Here is a 17,083-nt window from a genome sequence, read left to right as displayed (position 1 = left end):
GAATTTAGCTTTATCTTTACACCCAATACTGAGGACTTGTCGATAAGTAGATAACTTGACCGAGTCTATTTTTGTCCTATTCTTTCTTTTTAGGAGAAATCTCTGAGGTGTTAAGGACAGCCAAATAGCCACAGGGTTAGACAGGAGAGGGAGGAGAAAGAGCAAGAGGAACATGTGGAAAAGCAAATTTGGAAACAAAATATTTCCAAATTTTCCTCTCTAGCTAGCCATGTTTTATTTATAAGCAATCCTGTTGACATAATTCTTACACTCTATACTTTGAGAAAATTATGGCATAAATATAAATATTTCCTACTCATCAGAAAATTGAAGGGAATGCAACATGGACAACACTCAAATCACTTAATATGCACTTCTTTCACAAAGTAATCTTACTCAACTATGATATATAAATAAATCTTGGATTTATTCAATCATGTAAGAGCCTGTTGCTATTGGATAGGAAACAGTGGTCACTTCATTCAGCAAATATTTGTTGAAGATCTACTTACATGTCAGCATTGACCTATGAGTTAAGGACACAATGGTAAATAAAACATATGGTCGCTAACTCTGTAGTTTCCTTTCTAGCTGGTAAGCAGCAGTTATTCAAATATTCAACAAACAAATGGAAATCTAAAATAATGACAAGAGCTATAAAATGAAATGGTGCTAAAGTGTTTATTTTAAGAGACTTCAGCCTTGTCAAGGGAGGTCAGGGAAAGCTTCTTCAGAGAAATTAATTTTTGAGTTGAAATCTGGCAAACAGGCAGACAACTGAGATGGGAGACATTTCTAGGAAAGGAATACCTTGTTAAAATACGCTGATAGGGGAAAGAGTCTGACAAGTTGAAAGAAGCAAAGAAGGAAAATATGGCTGGAGTGGATAACTCTGAGTCATACGGCAATTCTTTTTACATAGTAAACTCCACAAGGGAAGGGTCAGTATCTCCCGTTTGCCTTGTTTCTCAGTAACTGGCATTCTGTAGGAACACATTTTTTCCCATTTTCTTCAAGAGGCCCACATACATACAAACCAACACGTGAACCCTTACCACATGTTTCTGACTCTCTTTCTCATTAGTATATCATTGCTACAAAGCAAGTATTAACATAAAAAGTCATCTCTGTGTCATCCACATTGCTTAGCATAACACATTAACATTAGCCACTTAATACATGGATTTGGATTTAAGAAAGAAGGGGTATTGTAGAGATGTTTGTTTTCCCTTCTTTTTCTTTCTTTCTTTCTTTCTTTCTTTCTTTCTTTCTTTCTTTCTTTCTTTCTTTCTTTCCTTCTTTCTAATTTACATGTGGCTACTTCTGAAACATTCTTAAGCACTGTTTCTTTTTCTCTTCCTAGGTTAAAAAGGACACATTATCATGCTTTACATAGTAATCTATATCAAACATGTTAAATTCAGTGTAATAAAGTTATTTGCCCAGCCTCCATTCAGAAAACATGGCTAATTAATACCAGCTAAATTTTGTTCACTTACTGTTTCTGCCTGATAGAGCTTTTACTCGATTTTCTGTAAATATTTATGGAAATTTATGTTTGCATCAACATATACAATTGCTATATTTGCAGGCATATAGATCAGTGGATAAAATATAGGAAAGTTTGTGTTTAAAAATTGTGATGTTCATTTAATGTGCCAACCTGGCCTGGCTATTATCCCCAGTTGTTCAATTAAACACTAATCTAGATTTTGCTATGAAGGTATTTTGTAGATGTGGTTACTATTTGCAGTCAGTTGACTTTAAGTTAAGGATATTATCCTAAAAAATCTAGGTGGGTTTGATCCAGTTAGTTGAAAGGCCAGAAGACTAGAACTAAGGTTTTTATGAGAAAGAAGAAATTGTAGCTAAGGTCTACAGTTGAAGCGGCTGCCTGAGACTTTCCATCCTGCCAGAGGATTTCAGATTTGCCTAGCCAGACCCCACAATCTCATTCCATAAATCCTTGTAATAAATCTCTTTATATATCTAAATCCTTATAACTACACATCTCTTTCTCTCTTGATCTTTCTCCCTCTCTTCCTCTATCTATCTATCTATCTATCTATCTATCTATCTATCTATCTATCCAAACACACTACTGGTTCTGTTTCTCACGAAATCCTGACAGACACACAACTGTCTCACATCTCCTATTGTAGATCGGTTTTCAGAGTCAGCTAGTGAAGAATACATCAGTGTACACAATTCTTCACAAAGGATGCTTTTACTATATTTTAAATGAGTAAAAAGAAAAACCAAAAAGAACCTATGACACAAAGGCTTAATTTTATAGAATAGAAAACCCAAAATACACCTTATTGTCCACATTAACATGGCTTTACTATCCACTGTCTTTAATATCATAACGTACTATTCTAAGAAACTTCTGTCTAGTAAGTTGGGTTGAAGATAATATTACTGCAAATTTCAGGAACTTCCTGGATAGCCCATCAACTCTTCAGCAAAAAAGCAACAAATGACATTTATACATCAAGACTCTTCAACCCACCTTCCCCAAAAATCTATCTGTAGCTACCAATCCAGAATTACATAATGATCTTTACTCAATGATCCCAACTAAGCCTTCAATTGAAATATCTACCCTACACCAGACTTCCAAATTTCAACTACTATTTCAATGTTGCTTTTCCCTCTCTGAGACACTGCTAAAATATTGATGACTTAATGTTCTCCCTCAGTGTGGGAAGTAAGAAACTCAGCTTTGTCTAAACAACAGATTATTTTAGGGATATTTTGAAAAGCCAACATTTAACATAGAGAAGAAATTAATAAACACGCATATATTCACTACCCAGAACTAATCAATATTAACATTTTACTGTTTTAATTTGAATCTTTTTGTGAAATATGAAATAAATTTTACTAATACAGTAAAGTCCCTTTTGATAAAGATGAAATTTCCCTTTTAATGTTATTATTGTTCTTCCCAAAGAGAACTACTATTGTAAAATTTGTGTGCATATTTCCAGTTTACCTTTTTCCATTATTTTATAAATATATTCATCCAGGAGCAACACATATTAATGTTGTATGTTTCATTTTGAACTTACATAAGTGGTATCATAAGTACCATTCTGCTAATTACTTTTCTTACTCAATATTTCTGAGATCTATTAATGTCTTTTTGTATATATATATATATATATATATATAAAAACATATCTGTATTTCAGCACATAAACATGCTGCACTTACTTACTCATTCCTCTTTTGATGAAGATTTAGGTTCTTTCTAAATTTTTTATAATTATAAACAATGACATATTGAATATCCTTGTACTTTAGATTATATATTCTTTTTTTTTAAAGATTTTATTTATTTATTTTACAGAGAGAGAGACAGCTAGTGAGAGAAGGAACACAAGCAGGGGGAGTGGGAGCACAAGCAGGGGGAGTGGGAGAGGAAGAAGCAGGCTCCCAGCAGAGGAGCCTGATGTGGGGCTCGATCTCAGAATGCCGGGATCACGCCCTGAGCTGAAGGCAGACGCTTAACCACTGAGCCACACAGGTGCCCCTATATTATATATTCTTTAGAGTATATAAGTGTGGAGTTGCTGGAACATAAGATATTGCATATGTGCCTTTAATTCTAAAAATAGCTCCAAAAGGTAGACATTACTATCTCCATCTTATAGATAATAAAACAGCCTTTGAAAAGTAAGGAAGAATGTTTAAAATCACTGAGTTAATAAGTATCAAAGCAGGGATTCAAATCCCTATTTGTTTGGTTCCTAAAACAACTTTTTCCTCAACCATATTGTCTCTCAAACACACCAAAAGGAATGTTTTGTGTGAATGTGAAAATCATTAAGTTGTCCTTAGTTTCCAAGTTCCTGAAGTTCATTCTTCCTCTTGTATCTTAAACCTTGAACAATTTAATTCACTTAATCCGGAGTGGGCAGTTATTTAAGATGGCGAATGTTAACAGTTATGTTAATGACCTACCAACATAGAAATATTGCTCATTATAGGGAAGTGAGGAAGAACAGAGGCAGGAGATAACTTCACCTGCTCACTTGCTTCCTCTGTACATCAAAAATAAAGATATCTATGGGCAGATATCTGTGTGGCAGAATATACTGGGGTGAGGATTTGCCACTGAACATCCAGATATTCAAAAACATAAAAAGGGAAAATGATTTGTTACATTTAAGTATGGACAACACAGTCTCTCATTTAGCATTGTGGACACCATCAATTTTAATACCCGATTAACATGACTAGTTAGCTAAAGTTGAAAGTTACATGAAGAACTTGTAGGTAACACCTTTTTGTAGAGAACTACAAGAAGAGGAGGGCCCAGCTGTCTTTTTGCTCCAGGGCCTGTGTTGGGAAGCTCTGAGAGTAGAAACCAGCTACTTCAAACTTGTTTACCTTTTAGCATTAGCAGCAAAACAATATAGAGTTAAATCCTCACATTTGCATAAAATTTTGTTCATCTCAGAGGCCTACTTGGTACACATATTTCTCTGCAAGATTTCTAAGGATTCTATTGTATGTTTATTCTTCACTGAACTCATTTATACTACCAATACTACAGACAATCAAAACATTCACATTCCAGTCTATTGGACCCAATGTACCTTGTATTATTACTCCTGACAGGTTCTATTATTAAAGGCCAGATGTTTCCTTAATAAATTTTCCTCATTCAATCCTCATGGGAACTTAATAAAATAGACATTTTGTCTTGATTTTACAGTTGAGGAAAGCAAGTACTACCAAGCTAACACTAATTTGCTGAAGGTCATTGAGTTAAATTTACTTAATGGAATCTAAAATGATTTAGGTTCTTGTGTCCCTTAAGGAAAAGGGCAGTGTCAAATTTTTATCAATAGGCCTAGTACAAAATCTGATACTCCATAAAAATCTGCTTATTGAATGAATGAATGACTTGCAAGCCATACTCATTAATTCTGATTTAAGGCATAGTTTGCAATGAGGTTCTGGGTTATTTTGGTTAAAATGGTATATCTTACACAAATTAAAATTTAAAAAAGTATCATCTTGAACTGATTTTAAAGTGATTTCCAAATATAACAAAAATTGACATGCTGTAGACATCTAATATTTGTTATTGAATATTGAGTCCTTATTCATACATAGCTAAAAATATCACTTGGTGCATAAGACCTTGAGGGCCCAACTACAAAGTGTAAATAGTAATACCATTTTTCTTATAAACATTTTTTATATAAGCTGTTAGATTTTTTAAATTTATTTTGAGTAGGAGAATGGATATTTAGTATTAACAAAGATAAGGTTTTCCCATTATAGAAACAAGCATTTAAATGAACATTTTGGTGTAACCTGTGGCTACCACATTACAGTATAAGGACTTTATTTGTTCATACTACTTTCATCATATTCACTTTTCCATATTAAATATTCTGAACAATTCTAGATAAGCACCAACTGAATTGCTTGAGTCCAAATTAAGTCTTCTGTATGGGTCCTAATCTTGTAAAGGCCCTTGCTTCTTTTGTCCTATCACTTTCCACACAGAAGTATTAGCATTTCAATTTGCTTTTAATTTCTAACACTACCTTGAATTCCAATTGTGTATCAAATCTTAGAACAGACAGTCCAAAGAAAAGAGTTGTTAATATTGTCATTTTTTATCAGAGGATTATTCTATAGACTACATGAAAATAATTATTTATTGCAAATCTTGGTGATACTACACCTTCACTGAATCATCACTAGTAAAAATGAGCTACTACAAATAAGGATACTATCACATTTCTAAAACTAAGAATAATTGCTGAAAAGCTTTATGGTGAATTGATTTTATGCCCAGAATTAAAAATATACTGTGTTTGGGGTGCCTGGGTGGCTCAGTCGGTTGGGTATCTGCCTTTGGCTCAGGTCATGATCCCAGGGTGCTGGAATCGAGCCCCGCGTTGGGCTCCCAGCTTGGCGGGGAGCCTGCTTCTCCCTCTACCTCTGCCTCTTTGTGCTCTCTCTGTCTCTCTCCCTCTCTCTCAAATGAATAAATAAAATATTTTTTAAAAATATACTATGTTCAATTCAAAGCAAAATTATGATTTTCTTTGTATATTCCCTCATTTGCATTTAATATGATATCAAAATATAGGTTCATTATTGGATTTTTTAAAAAAAGATACTTGAGATGACAAATAGGCAGTGTGATAACTCCTGTTTCTTAAAGAAATTTAAGAAAATATGAGGAAAGAGTGATTAGGATTTGAAAAAAAAATATATAGATAATAATGTAAAGATATCTGTACAACATATTAACTTCTAAAAGAATCTTTGTAGTTAAAATTTTAAAAGATGTTTTATGTATATATATCAGAGCTTTCTTTCAGCACCATGGAGTTTTATCTAATGATTATAATGGTTAGCCACAGTAGAATAACAAACCAAATAAACCTACTGCATAGTGAATAAAAACTGCTAAAAACTAAATACTTAAATCATTATAACTATTAATAATGACACAACAATGATGATCAGGGGAAGTCTTAGTAAATTATATTGCCACTGCAGCAATGTATCAGGTATTTACTACTGAAAGTAATTTCTTAATTACACCAAGTTTTAAGTGACTTCACTACTAAAGATACTATAAAAGTTCTCATATCAAAGGAATTTATCTTCCTTTCTTCCTCTCCCACTCCCCCTGCTTGTGTTCCCTCTCTCGCTGGCTGTCTCTCTCTCTGTCAAATAAATAAATAAAATCTTTAAAAAAAAAAAAAGAATTTATCTTCTTATCCACAAAAAGAATGTTTCCTCCTTACCCAACATAGACCCAATGGATTCAATGAGATTGATGAATTTCTGATTGAATCTGTAACATTTTCTTTTAGGTTCTAGCTCAAAGATACATTGTATAGGTTTGCCATATTAAAAACTGCAGAGTTTATTAAAAAAGAAAAAAAAAAAACTTACCAACTGGTTCCTTTTGATTCTGAAAGAGAATCTTGCTATTACTGCCATCCATGTTTGCCATGTTAATTGTATTTCCATCTGTCCAGTAGAGTTTCCTTAATTTATGAGATATGGATTAAAAATATTAAAGATAGACCTACTTGTTAACTAGAAACATACACTGAGGAATAAAACAATGTCAAAGTAAATTCACGGTTTAGGATTTTTTTTTTTTTTTTTTTTTTTTTTTTAGGAAGGGCCCAAATTGTTCAGCCACTTTCCAATGGTAATGTGCATGTTTGTCTGGGAAGAAACTCTTCCTTGTTCCTGTCACTGAAGGACAATCATCTCACTTCCATTTTCCTCCTACATTCACAACTGAAATATTTCCTGTGACTATAGTAAATTATTTCCATTAAGAGTAATTCATCCAGATTGAATCCTCTCGGTTTGATACCAAAGAAGAAAACAGTCATTTCAGCCATTCCCTTTGAAAGCACTGGGGAGAAAGTATTTTAACCCTACACAAGCTCTCTACATGGGTACCTAATGATCAGCCAGAAGATGGGAGAATCTGATTTATTAGCAGTGACAGTTAACATCAGCACACAGTAAATATGTTATTAACAACCAGTGTTTGAAATAAAATCAGTGACTTTTCCCTGCATCTCCTTTTTTTCTTCTTTTTAATTCTGAACTGTTACTCCTTAGCAACATAAATTAATAAAATCTTGCAATAATGTATAAAAATCTGGTTTTATGCAGACAACAGAAATCTCTAACCAGGGATCTCTTTTACAATTTCCATATTCTCTTTTTTTGACTGGTATGGCTAATATGTTAATTCCTCTGAATTAAACAAAGTTTTCATATAAAATCAGGGCAAAAATGTGTGAAATTTTTGAAAAACTTTACAAAAAAATAATCATACTTTACCCCCTGACTGGGTGAGCTGCAAGACACTGTGGCTTATCGATTCCGTGGATAATTGAGGTTTTCAAAGAGCCATCTAGTCGTGCCACATTAATTTGTGTTTCATCAAATTCGGAGCTAACCCAATATAAATTACGTGAGACCCAATCCACTGCAAGCCCTCTGATACTCTGAATATCTGCAAAACAGGAAAGAGAAAATTAAAAGTGAATGAAGTTTCTCATTCTTTTTGACTTTCCAAGTAAGTTATTTTCTGTCTCAGGGAAAATTTAATTTACACTTTAATTTGTTAGCTAAAATTGTACAAGATTGTAATCTCATTCCCTTATCAGCCCTTCTTAAGGCATGAATAATCATTAATGTCTTACTGCTGAGCCATTTGAAAACCTGAAGCAACAATTAGCATTGAAATTCCACTAACACTCAAGGATTCACTAGTAAACACTTAGGAGCAGACACAGGCAGCAGTCTTATGGGCCAAGGTGACCAAAATTCAAATTAGAGTAATAGCTTCTCTAGTTGGTAGCACATCTTTCTAGTTAGGAAAAAGTACTTGTGGGCCGTCAGCAAATGGGCTATTTTGTGTTTTAAAGTGCCAATTTGTTCCTGAAATGAAATAAAACAATTCAACTTTCCTAAAAATTCACCAGAGTTGAACATCTTTCAAAATAGATAATTAACAGAGATTGACTGAGATATGAGCAAAGAAACAAAGTCTTTTTAATATTCCTCCAACATGGATTCTACAGAAATTACTAAAATCTAATTAAGTTTCGATTCATTACAGCCAATATGAATATTGGGGTTGTTATTCCTTGATTATTTAATTAGGCATCTATAAAAAATGATAGAATTTAGGCTTAAATGAAATTGTACGTTTTAATTAAAGAAACAAATTAAAATCAAGTATTTAAAATGATGGATCCCATAAAATCTTTTTTAACATATTTACCAGAAAATCTTTTTAATGTATTAACCTATAAAGTAGGCCAGTTTAGTCCCCAATCTGTGGCACTTGAATAGTCAAATTTCGTTTTGTCTTTATTTTACAAAGTTTTGTTATTTGCAAGCATACTGAATCTCTAGAGCTCTTTAGACCAGTGTTACTCAAACTTAGAAGATATCTGAAGATTGTTAAAAGGAAGTCTGATTCAGTCATTCTGAGGAGCGGCCTGACATTCTGCAAGTTCTAACTAGCTTCCAGGCACTGCTCCAAAGCAGTGGTTCCAATTCACATGCCTCCAGAATCGGAGAGCAGCTGTTGCTTAGTTCTTCAAATTGCTATGTCTTCCATTTTTATCATTTTATCATCACGGCACAAAGCTAGATTGTCAAGTGCCAGTGAAAACACCAGATTTGTAAAATTTGCTAATTATTTCAAAATTTAAAAGATGAAAATAAGACATAGAGCCCTGGCAGTTCTGGATCAGTTGTAACAGGAATGTTGGCATGGCAGGATCCACCACACCTTTATGTACTCCAATCTTGGCAGACCCTACTGTGTGCTCAAAAATCCTCTTACTATTTCTAAATAGCTTTTAGTCACAGTGCCCTTAGGGGATATTCTCCATGTTTCAATTCTCTTATCAACATCCTCTCCTCTTCAATTTACCTTCTACCATTAATTTACAGGTAAGTTGGTGAATCTTAAACGTGAACTTTATTTCTCAACTCAATACTCAAAATTTCTTTTTATTTTCAGTTATCCTCATCCAGACCCCTTTTCTTGAGAAAAAGTATTACAACACCTCTGTAAAGCTAAACTTGCCGTGTCTGAGACTTATTTATTTGTCTCACCCACGATATTTACTCCTTCTGTTCCTTCACCCTCTGGACTAATTGTTGCTGCGAGACAGTCTTGCATGTGTAATGAGAAGATGTGGCTTCATGTTCTAGGTTGGGTGCCTATTTTTTGTCTTTAATCAAGTCACTTAAATTTCAGTCTCCATACTGATCAGGAAACTGAGGATCATTACAGATAATACATAGGATCGCTGTGAATATTACATTAGATGATGTGTATTTAAGCAGTTTAATGCAAGGTTGAGAGGTATTTTGCCAATCCAAGGACTTAATACTTTCTGCATATTTACCCTGGATTGCTTGGTATTGGCAAAAATAACACAATGTGTTTTTATTTCCTCTAAAATACATGTTATTCAAAGGTTTTGGTTTTTATTTTTGGCTGTTTCTGCTGCTCAAAATCCTTTTACTTATTTCTGATTGACTCCTAATCACATGGTCTAGAGAATACATTGCACTCCTAAATCGGAAAGCATAGCCAAATGTAAGCTATTAATACCTATTTAGTCCTCGTCAATTCTATGGTTCATGCTCTTTCAAATTTATTTCTGCCTTTAACATTGCAATAGCATCCAGTCTTTTTCTTCATCCAACCAAATGATTTAGCTGCTGCCACATTATTTTTCTGACTAGAGATCTCCTCATCACGACCTTTGTTTGTCCCAAAGATATTCAATAGCTTCCAACCACTCAGAAAATGATGTCTAAATTCCTTAGTCTGGGTTTCTATATAATCTGAATATAACTACCTTTCCAACTTTATTTCTCACTATTTTTAACCAATTACCTCACGCTTCAGTCATACCGACATTTTCAGATTTCCAGACTTGTCCTGACCTTTCCAACCTATATGGAATTACCTGTACCTCATACCTTATCACATTTCCACTTACCTGAATCTCACACAAAAATAAGCAAGCTGATTGGCAACATTACCATCAACCACAAAAACCTAATCAATTCTCTTATATATTCCAGCCAGAAAGTTTGTCTCTATCTACCTAACACAATAGGACTGTATCTGGTCAATTCTTTTGTACTTAATGTGATAGTTATTTGCTGACATATTACTACTCTCACACATACTTCTTGAGGGTAGTCTCCTTGCTAATATATATTTATAGTGCCCTTCTGCAAATGCATACAACACTGCTTTCAACATAAATATTTTTAATGAATTGATGAATAAATTCATGACATGCACAATCTATAATTGGGATATCTGAGCTGAGTTAGAAACATCAGATAAGGTCCTGCGTTCATTCTCAAGAGTAAATACATATCTAAATACATACTCACCCAATATTAATTCTCATGCTTTTATCCTTACTTTTTTTCCTACCCATTGGATTAGAGTTTCTAATTATCAACTTAAAGTCTAAAATAAAACTTTTGTCTTTTTGACCATTCCTAATACTTACATCGGTTGTTTTTGTTTTTTCTTGTTGTTGTTGCTGTTTTGTTTTGTTTGTTTTTCTTAGACTGACCTGGTATATTCACCATAAGGGTGGAGAGGGATAAAAACTGTCATATGTTTAGTAAAATTTTTCTTTCCTTAATGAAAATGTTGAAATAATAAACTCTGACTCAACACCTGTTTTTCAAGTAAGTCAAAGACTTCTCAGCAAATTTCTCAAAGGGTTCAATTTTCTATATTGAGGGACCCTTACCTCTTAAACTAAAACAGATTAGATATTTTGAAAAGCTCTTCATTGCAAGAATATTCTCTGAAAAATGATAAATTTTAACTTCTACATGATTTATCAAGATCACAAGACAGGAAAGTCTCTATGTGCTAACACAGACTTATTTGTTAGCTAAAACCATAAAGGAAGTCAAATGGGAATACAGAGGTTGGTGCAGCCATAGGAACAAAGCCTGAGAAATCAAATCAAGTGATAATCTGGAGATTCATGGATTATTAGTTGCTTAGTGCAAGTGGGCTCAGTGTTAAATGCACAAAGACTAGGAGAGCTAAACAAGAACAATACCAGGTATATTAGAAGGGTATACATCATCACTGACAGGTGAACAGGAAAAAACAATCTCCCTGTCTGCTTAAAAAAGAGAATAATTTAAAAATAAAAACAAAATGTATTTTCTCTGTTCTTCCTTTGGATACAGAAAACAAAACACAACAAAACCAAACGAAGCCCAAATCAAACATACACACAAACAAAAACTTTAAGCACAGGTTTATACTAGAGCAATAGATAACTAGTTTATAAACAAGATATCTACTGGTTGGGTAGTGGATAATGAAATTCCAGTTTACAGTGACTCCTCTTCCCCCTAACAGAAGCAAATTCAAATCCTCTATGGAAGAAAAAAAAAATTCCTCAAACCAGGCCTTCACATTTTCCCTAGATTGAGTTCATTCTCACAATAGATCAGAACAAAGAAATAAAACACAGAAAGAAATAAAACATAAGGGCAAGAATTAAGAGAAAAATTAACAACAGATTTAAACATCCAAAGCCTACATATTTTTACATTATTGTGCAAGATGACAACAAGTGAGTGGAATATTTTAAAGGAAAAAATATGCTTTGAAATAATAAGCAAAGCCAGTAATTTATTTATTTATTTTTAAAGACTTATTTATTTATTTTAAAGAAAGAGTGTGTTTGTGGGGGTGGGGGGAGGGGCAGAAGGAGAGAGAGAATCTCAAGCAGACTCCCTACTGAGTGCGGAGCCTGATGCAGGGCTTGATCCCATGCCCATGAGATCACAACCTGAGCAGAAATCAAGAGTCAGACACCCAACCAACTGAACCACCCAGGTGCCCCGCCAATAATTTATTTTAAAAAATACTTAGAATACATAAATGAGAACCAAAAATGACTTGTAAATATTTTTAAACACTATTTAAAAAGAAGCAATTTATTAAATGGATTAACAAGCAGCTTAGACACAATTCAGCCAGTTAACCACAAGACAAATTGAAGGAGTTAGCCAGGGCCAACACAGAGAAGCAAGAAGGTTAAATGAGTTGGAGAATGAATAGTCTAGCAAATCTAGTAAAAGCTTCCAAAGGAGGAAATACACTAGGTTAGAAAAAATGATCAGAGATATTTGAGGGTTTTTTCCTCCCTGGGCTAATGCAAGAAATGATCCCACAGGACGCACAACAGACTCTAGGTAGCTAAATAAAAATGTCATCAGGAAGACAAAGAAAAAGTGTTAAAAGCATCTAGTTAGATAAACACGGAGATTCTTAATAGCAATAAAGAATACAAAAAATGGTAGAATAGTATCTGCAAAGGGTTGAGATAAAATAACTCACCTTGAAATTTGTACTCAACAAAATTATCTTTACATCTATATCTCAACAAGAACAAAAATATTTTTACTTAAAAATTGGGCAAAGGAATGGAATAGACATTTCTCCAAAGCCGATGTAGAAATGGAAAACAAGAACGTGAAAGGATGTTCAACATCACTAATCAGGGGAACTGCAAAACAAAATCACAAGTAGAGACCACCTCACACCCAGCAGGATGGCTACTGTAAAAACAACAAGTACCACCACGATCACAACAAAACCCAAGTGTTGATAAGGATGTGGAGAAATTGGAACCTTTCTAAGTACTGTTGGTAGGACTGTGAAATGGTGCAGCCTCTGTGGGAAACTGCATGGCAGTTTCTCAAAAAATTAAAAATAGAATTGCCATATGATTCAGCAATTTGGGTATATACCAAAAAGAATTAAAAGCAGCGTTTTAAAGATAAACTTATGTTCATGGCATAATTATTCACTATAGCCAAAGGTACAAACAACCCAAATGTGCATTGATGGATGAGTGTATAAAGAGTGAGATACATACATACAGTGGGATATTATTCAGCCTTAAAAAAAAATTTGGATACTTCCTACAATATGGATGAATCTTGAAGATATCATGCTGTGTTAAATAAGCCCTTCACAAATAGGCAAATACTGTGTGATTCCACTTATAAGAGGCACCTAGAGTACTTAAATAAATCATAGACAAAGGAAGTAAAATGGTGGACACTTGGGGAGTAGAATTACCAGGAGCTGGGAGGAGGGGATATGGGGAGCTGTTGTTTAATGGTTATAAAGTTTCAGTTTCATAGGATGAAGAGTTCTGGAGATTGGTTCACAGTGTGAATGTACTTAAAACTACTCAACTGTACACTTAAAAAGGGTCAAGATGATAAATTTTATGTGTATTTTACCATGATTAGAAAAACCTATCAAAAACAAAAGCTAAATAAATATATTTTCAGATAACAGATTATTACTAACAGATTATCAATAAACTAAAGGAACAGTTAAAGACATAAGTCAGAGAGAAGAAAAATGATCACAGTAGAAAGGCCTTAGATGAAAGAGGAATGGGGTAAGCACATAAATTGGTTGACAGGTAGATAAATCTAAATGGAACACACACACACACACACACACACACACACACACACACACACACTGGTTGTCAATTCTCTGCATGTGAAATTTCTTCCTTCCTTCCTTCCTTCCTTCCTTCCTTCCTCCCTTCCTCTTTCTTTCTTTCTTTCTTTCTTTCTTTCTTTCTTTCTTTCTTTCTTTCTTTCTTTCTTTCTTTCTTTCTTTCTTTCTTTCTTTCTTTCTTTCTTTCTTTCTTTCTTTCTTTCTTTCTTTCTTTCTTTCTTTCTTTCTTTCTTTCTTCCGTCTGTCTTTTTCCCCCTATGCAGTGGACCTGCTGACACCAGCATCTTGGAGGTGGGCATAAAGGCTTTTGTCCAAAATCAGATATGCCTTCAAAGAAGGAGGGGATCCCAAGTGTCATAATTTTCTGAGGGCAGATATGGCTTTATCCATCAAAACTCATTTGAAGTGGGTTTCTGGGCAATTATTTATCCATTTTAAGGGCAAAGTTAAAAAAAAAAAAAACAATTGGTAACATTTTTGCCAAGCTTTTTCAAGGGAACTTTGTAAATATTAAATATTCCATTTATTGAAACTATGAAAAACTGTATACACACACACATTACTATATATGACACATGGTATACAAGTCAACAAAACATCCATAAACACAATCCAGCCTAAGAAATAGAATATTGCAAATACTTTAGGGGCCTTCTATGTATGCCCTCACTAATTTTATGCTTCTTCAACTCTGAACAATTTACTGTTTATCATTGTCTTGGTTTTGTCAGTTTTAACACATATATATGTATACCAAACCTATGTTTTTATTTTTTCCTAGAGAATATGAAGCAGAATTACAACTTTTTCACTAATCATATCTCTTAATCTCCTAAACTTATAAATATTGATATTTTAGAGGAATAATTCACTGCTGATTCAGGAAAATGTCCTAAGCAAGGTTGTCTCTTTTATTTTCATCTGGACTAATGTCTCCAACACCTCTCCAGTGATCTGGTTAACTTCACCTCTCTCCCAGCCATCAGGTTTGATTATTTCTATATCTATCATACCTTGATGTCTGCCACCTTCTTATACCTCTCATTGTTCTACCCTAATTTTTGCTCTAGATTTAGAACATTTCTTAACCTTCTAGCTGTATCCTTATCTATAATTTCTTAGTTTTCAGTCTTTCAGATTTCCACCTAATTTATCTTCAAAAGAGTTTGAATCACCTATAACCGGCTGTAAATGGGTTTGCCTTTAGAAAAAAAAAATACAAAAATACAAAAACAGCTCTTCTTCCTGATGTAAAACTCTTTGTACTCTGTCTCATTAACCTTATAATTTATTCTTCTCGAAGTCTAGCTACTGCTCACTACTTTCTCCTCCCTTCATATAGTGTCCAGAGCTTTGTAACTACTGATATCTCAACCTGGATTGATCTGCTACCATTTCCCCCCAAGGTCTAATTTGACTACTACTGCCTAAGTGAGCACATCGGTGATCCCATATAATAACTTAGTATTCCTTGTGCTAATTTTCCAAGTAGCTTACACCCTTATTAAACTCCATATTTCATGTAGCCTTATATTTTAGTTAGTTGTTTATATCTCATTCTTTTACCGGATATGAAGCTGCCAGAGGTTATAGACTGTCTTAGCTAAATATAACCATCTCCCCACCCATCTAATCTATCACATATAGAACCCACATATAGAATTTCCCTATGGGGAAAAAATAAAATAGAATTCTGTCCTTCTAACTAGAAGATAAAGAATAAACATAGGAAGTATGGCTCATTTAGCACGCATTGCTATAGATACGTAGTTCTCAATGAAATGGCATTTATAGGTGTGGTTTTGCCTTTCTTTCTTTCTTTCTTTCTTTCTTTCTTTCTTTCTTTCTTTCTCTCTCTTTTTTTTAAATCACAGATGTTGACATTCTTCCACTGAAAGTTTTCCTGGGTGATAATGAAAATTGAAAATCCTATTCAGAAATAGGCAAAACAACAGATGTTCCCTATCCAAACTTTCTACTTGAATTCAAGGCCTGGTTCCAAAATCTAGATCTCACTGTTATTACTGACCTGTTTTTATTTCCTTCATTCTCTCTGAACGAATTTTCACAATCGTTTTTTTTTTTTTTTCTAAGCATTTTTATTACTGGGAACAATTAAATATGGTGTCTTGCAAAATAGAGGCAATGAATGAATCTTTAGTACTCACTTACAAAATAATTGTTGGCAGAAGTGGATAACAATTTCAAATAATAATGGAAATCTACTTTGAAATAGGTCCAGTTAGATTCAAAGTATTATTGAGAATTAAATTTTATATATTAGCAATGTGATCAAAAGGTCTGCATTTAAAGAGGTTTATATTTTTGTAGTTAAAAAAGCATATGATTATATGATAATTCCCTACCACATAAATGAGTGTTCTTTACAAACATAACTTCTAATTGTATTAATCTTCCTTTTGTTCATTTTTAGCATCTGCTTAGGTCAACGTAATAGTCCAGTTCTTTCAGATAGTAGATGACTCTAGAACTAAAACAATACTTTGTTCAATCAATGGTACTTGCTGAAAGTTGAGTCCTTAATTTTCCAAAGGCAAACGATTCACTTTGCATTAGAATAATCAGATACATCAGGAGTTTTTTCCAATAAAAGTGAATTTTTATTGATAGTAACCTGGAACCTCATAAAGCTGCCAACATATCTCTAAAAGCTTTTTCTTATATATCAGAATAACCAGTCAAACTGCTGGCAGTGGGATGGAATAAACCCTACACTTCACCCAGGTGCTACTAGGTGAACTCAGCAGAGTACGCTGAGTGTATATTAAGTGAACATTGGAAATAAATATTTGTAGAAACCATGTGGTTATAATAAAGTTTTTGCTCTCTAGTTGCCAAAGTTCCTTATTTATAAAAGAAAGGGATGCTCAAGGGGGGGAAACAGCATAGCTTTAGAGTCAATTCAAACTTGGATGTAGCAAAGCTCTGCTACTTCTTAGCAAGGCAAACCTGAATTAAATGTCTCCTCAATTTTAA

General features: G+C 33.7%; 1 protein-coding gene across 1 annotated transcript in view; it reads right to left on the bottom strand.

Moving 5' to 3' along the window:
• Positions 1-17,083, bottom strand: part of LRP1B (LDL receptor related protein 1B) — a 1,456,161-nt gene that overhangs the window by 534,225 nt on the left and 904,853 nt on the right. Inside the window, exons 29-30 of the mRNA XM_008695867.2 lie at positions 7,855-8,029; positions 6,940-7,034 (exon numbers count right to left, since the gene is read on the bottom strand). Coding sequence (XP_008694089.2) covers positions 6,940-7,034; positions 7,855-8,029 — 270 coding nt within the window. The remainder of the gene's footprint in view (positions 1-6,939; positions 7,035-7,854; positions 8,030-17,083) is intronic.

Source organism: Ursus maritimus, unplaced genomic scaffold, assembly GCF_017311325.1.
Source record: "Ursus maritimus isolate PB19 unplaced genomic scaffold, ASM1731132v1 scaffold_1, whole genome shotgun sequence".
In the NCBI taxonomy this organism is placed as follows: domain Eukaryota; kingdom Metazoa; phylum Chordata; class Mammalia; order Carnivora; family Ursidae; genus Ursus; species Ursus maritimus.
This window is presented reverse-complemented; position numbering and strand designations above follow the sequence as displayed.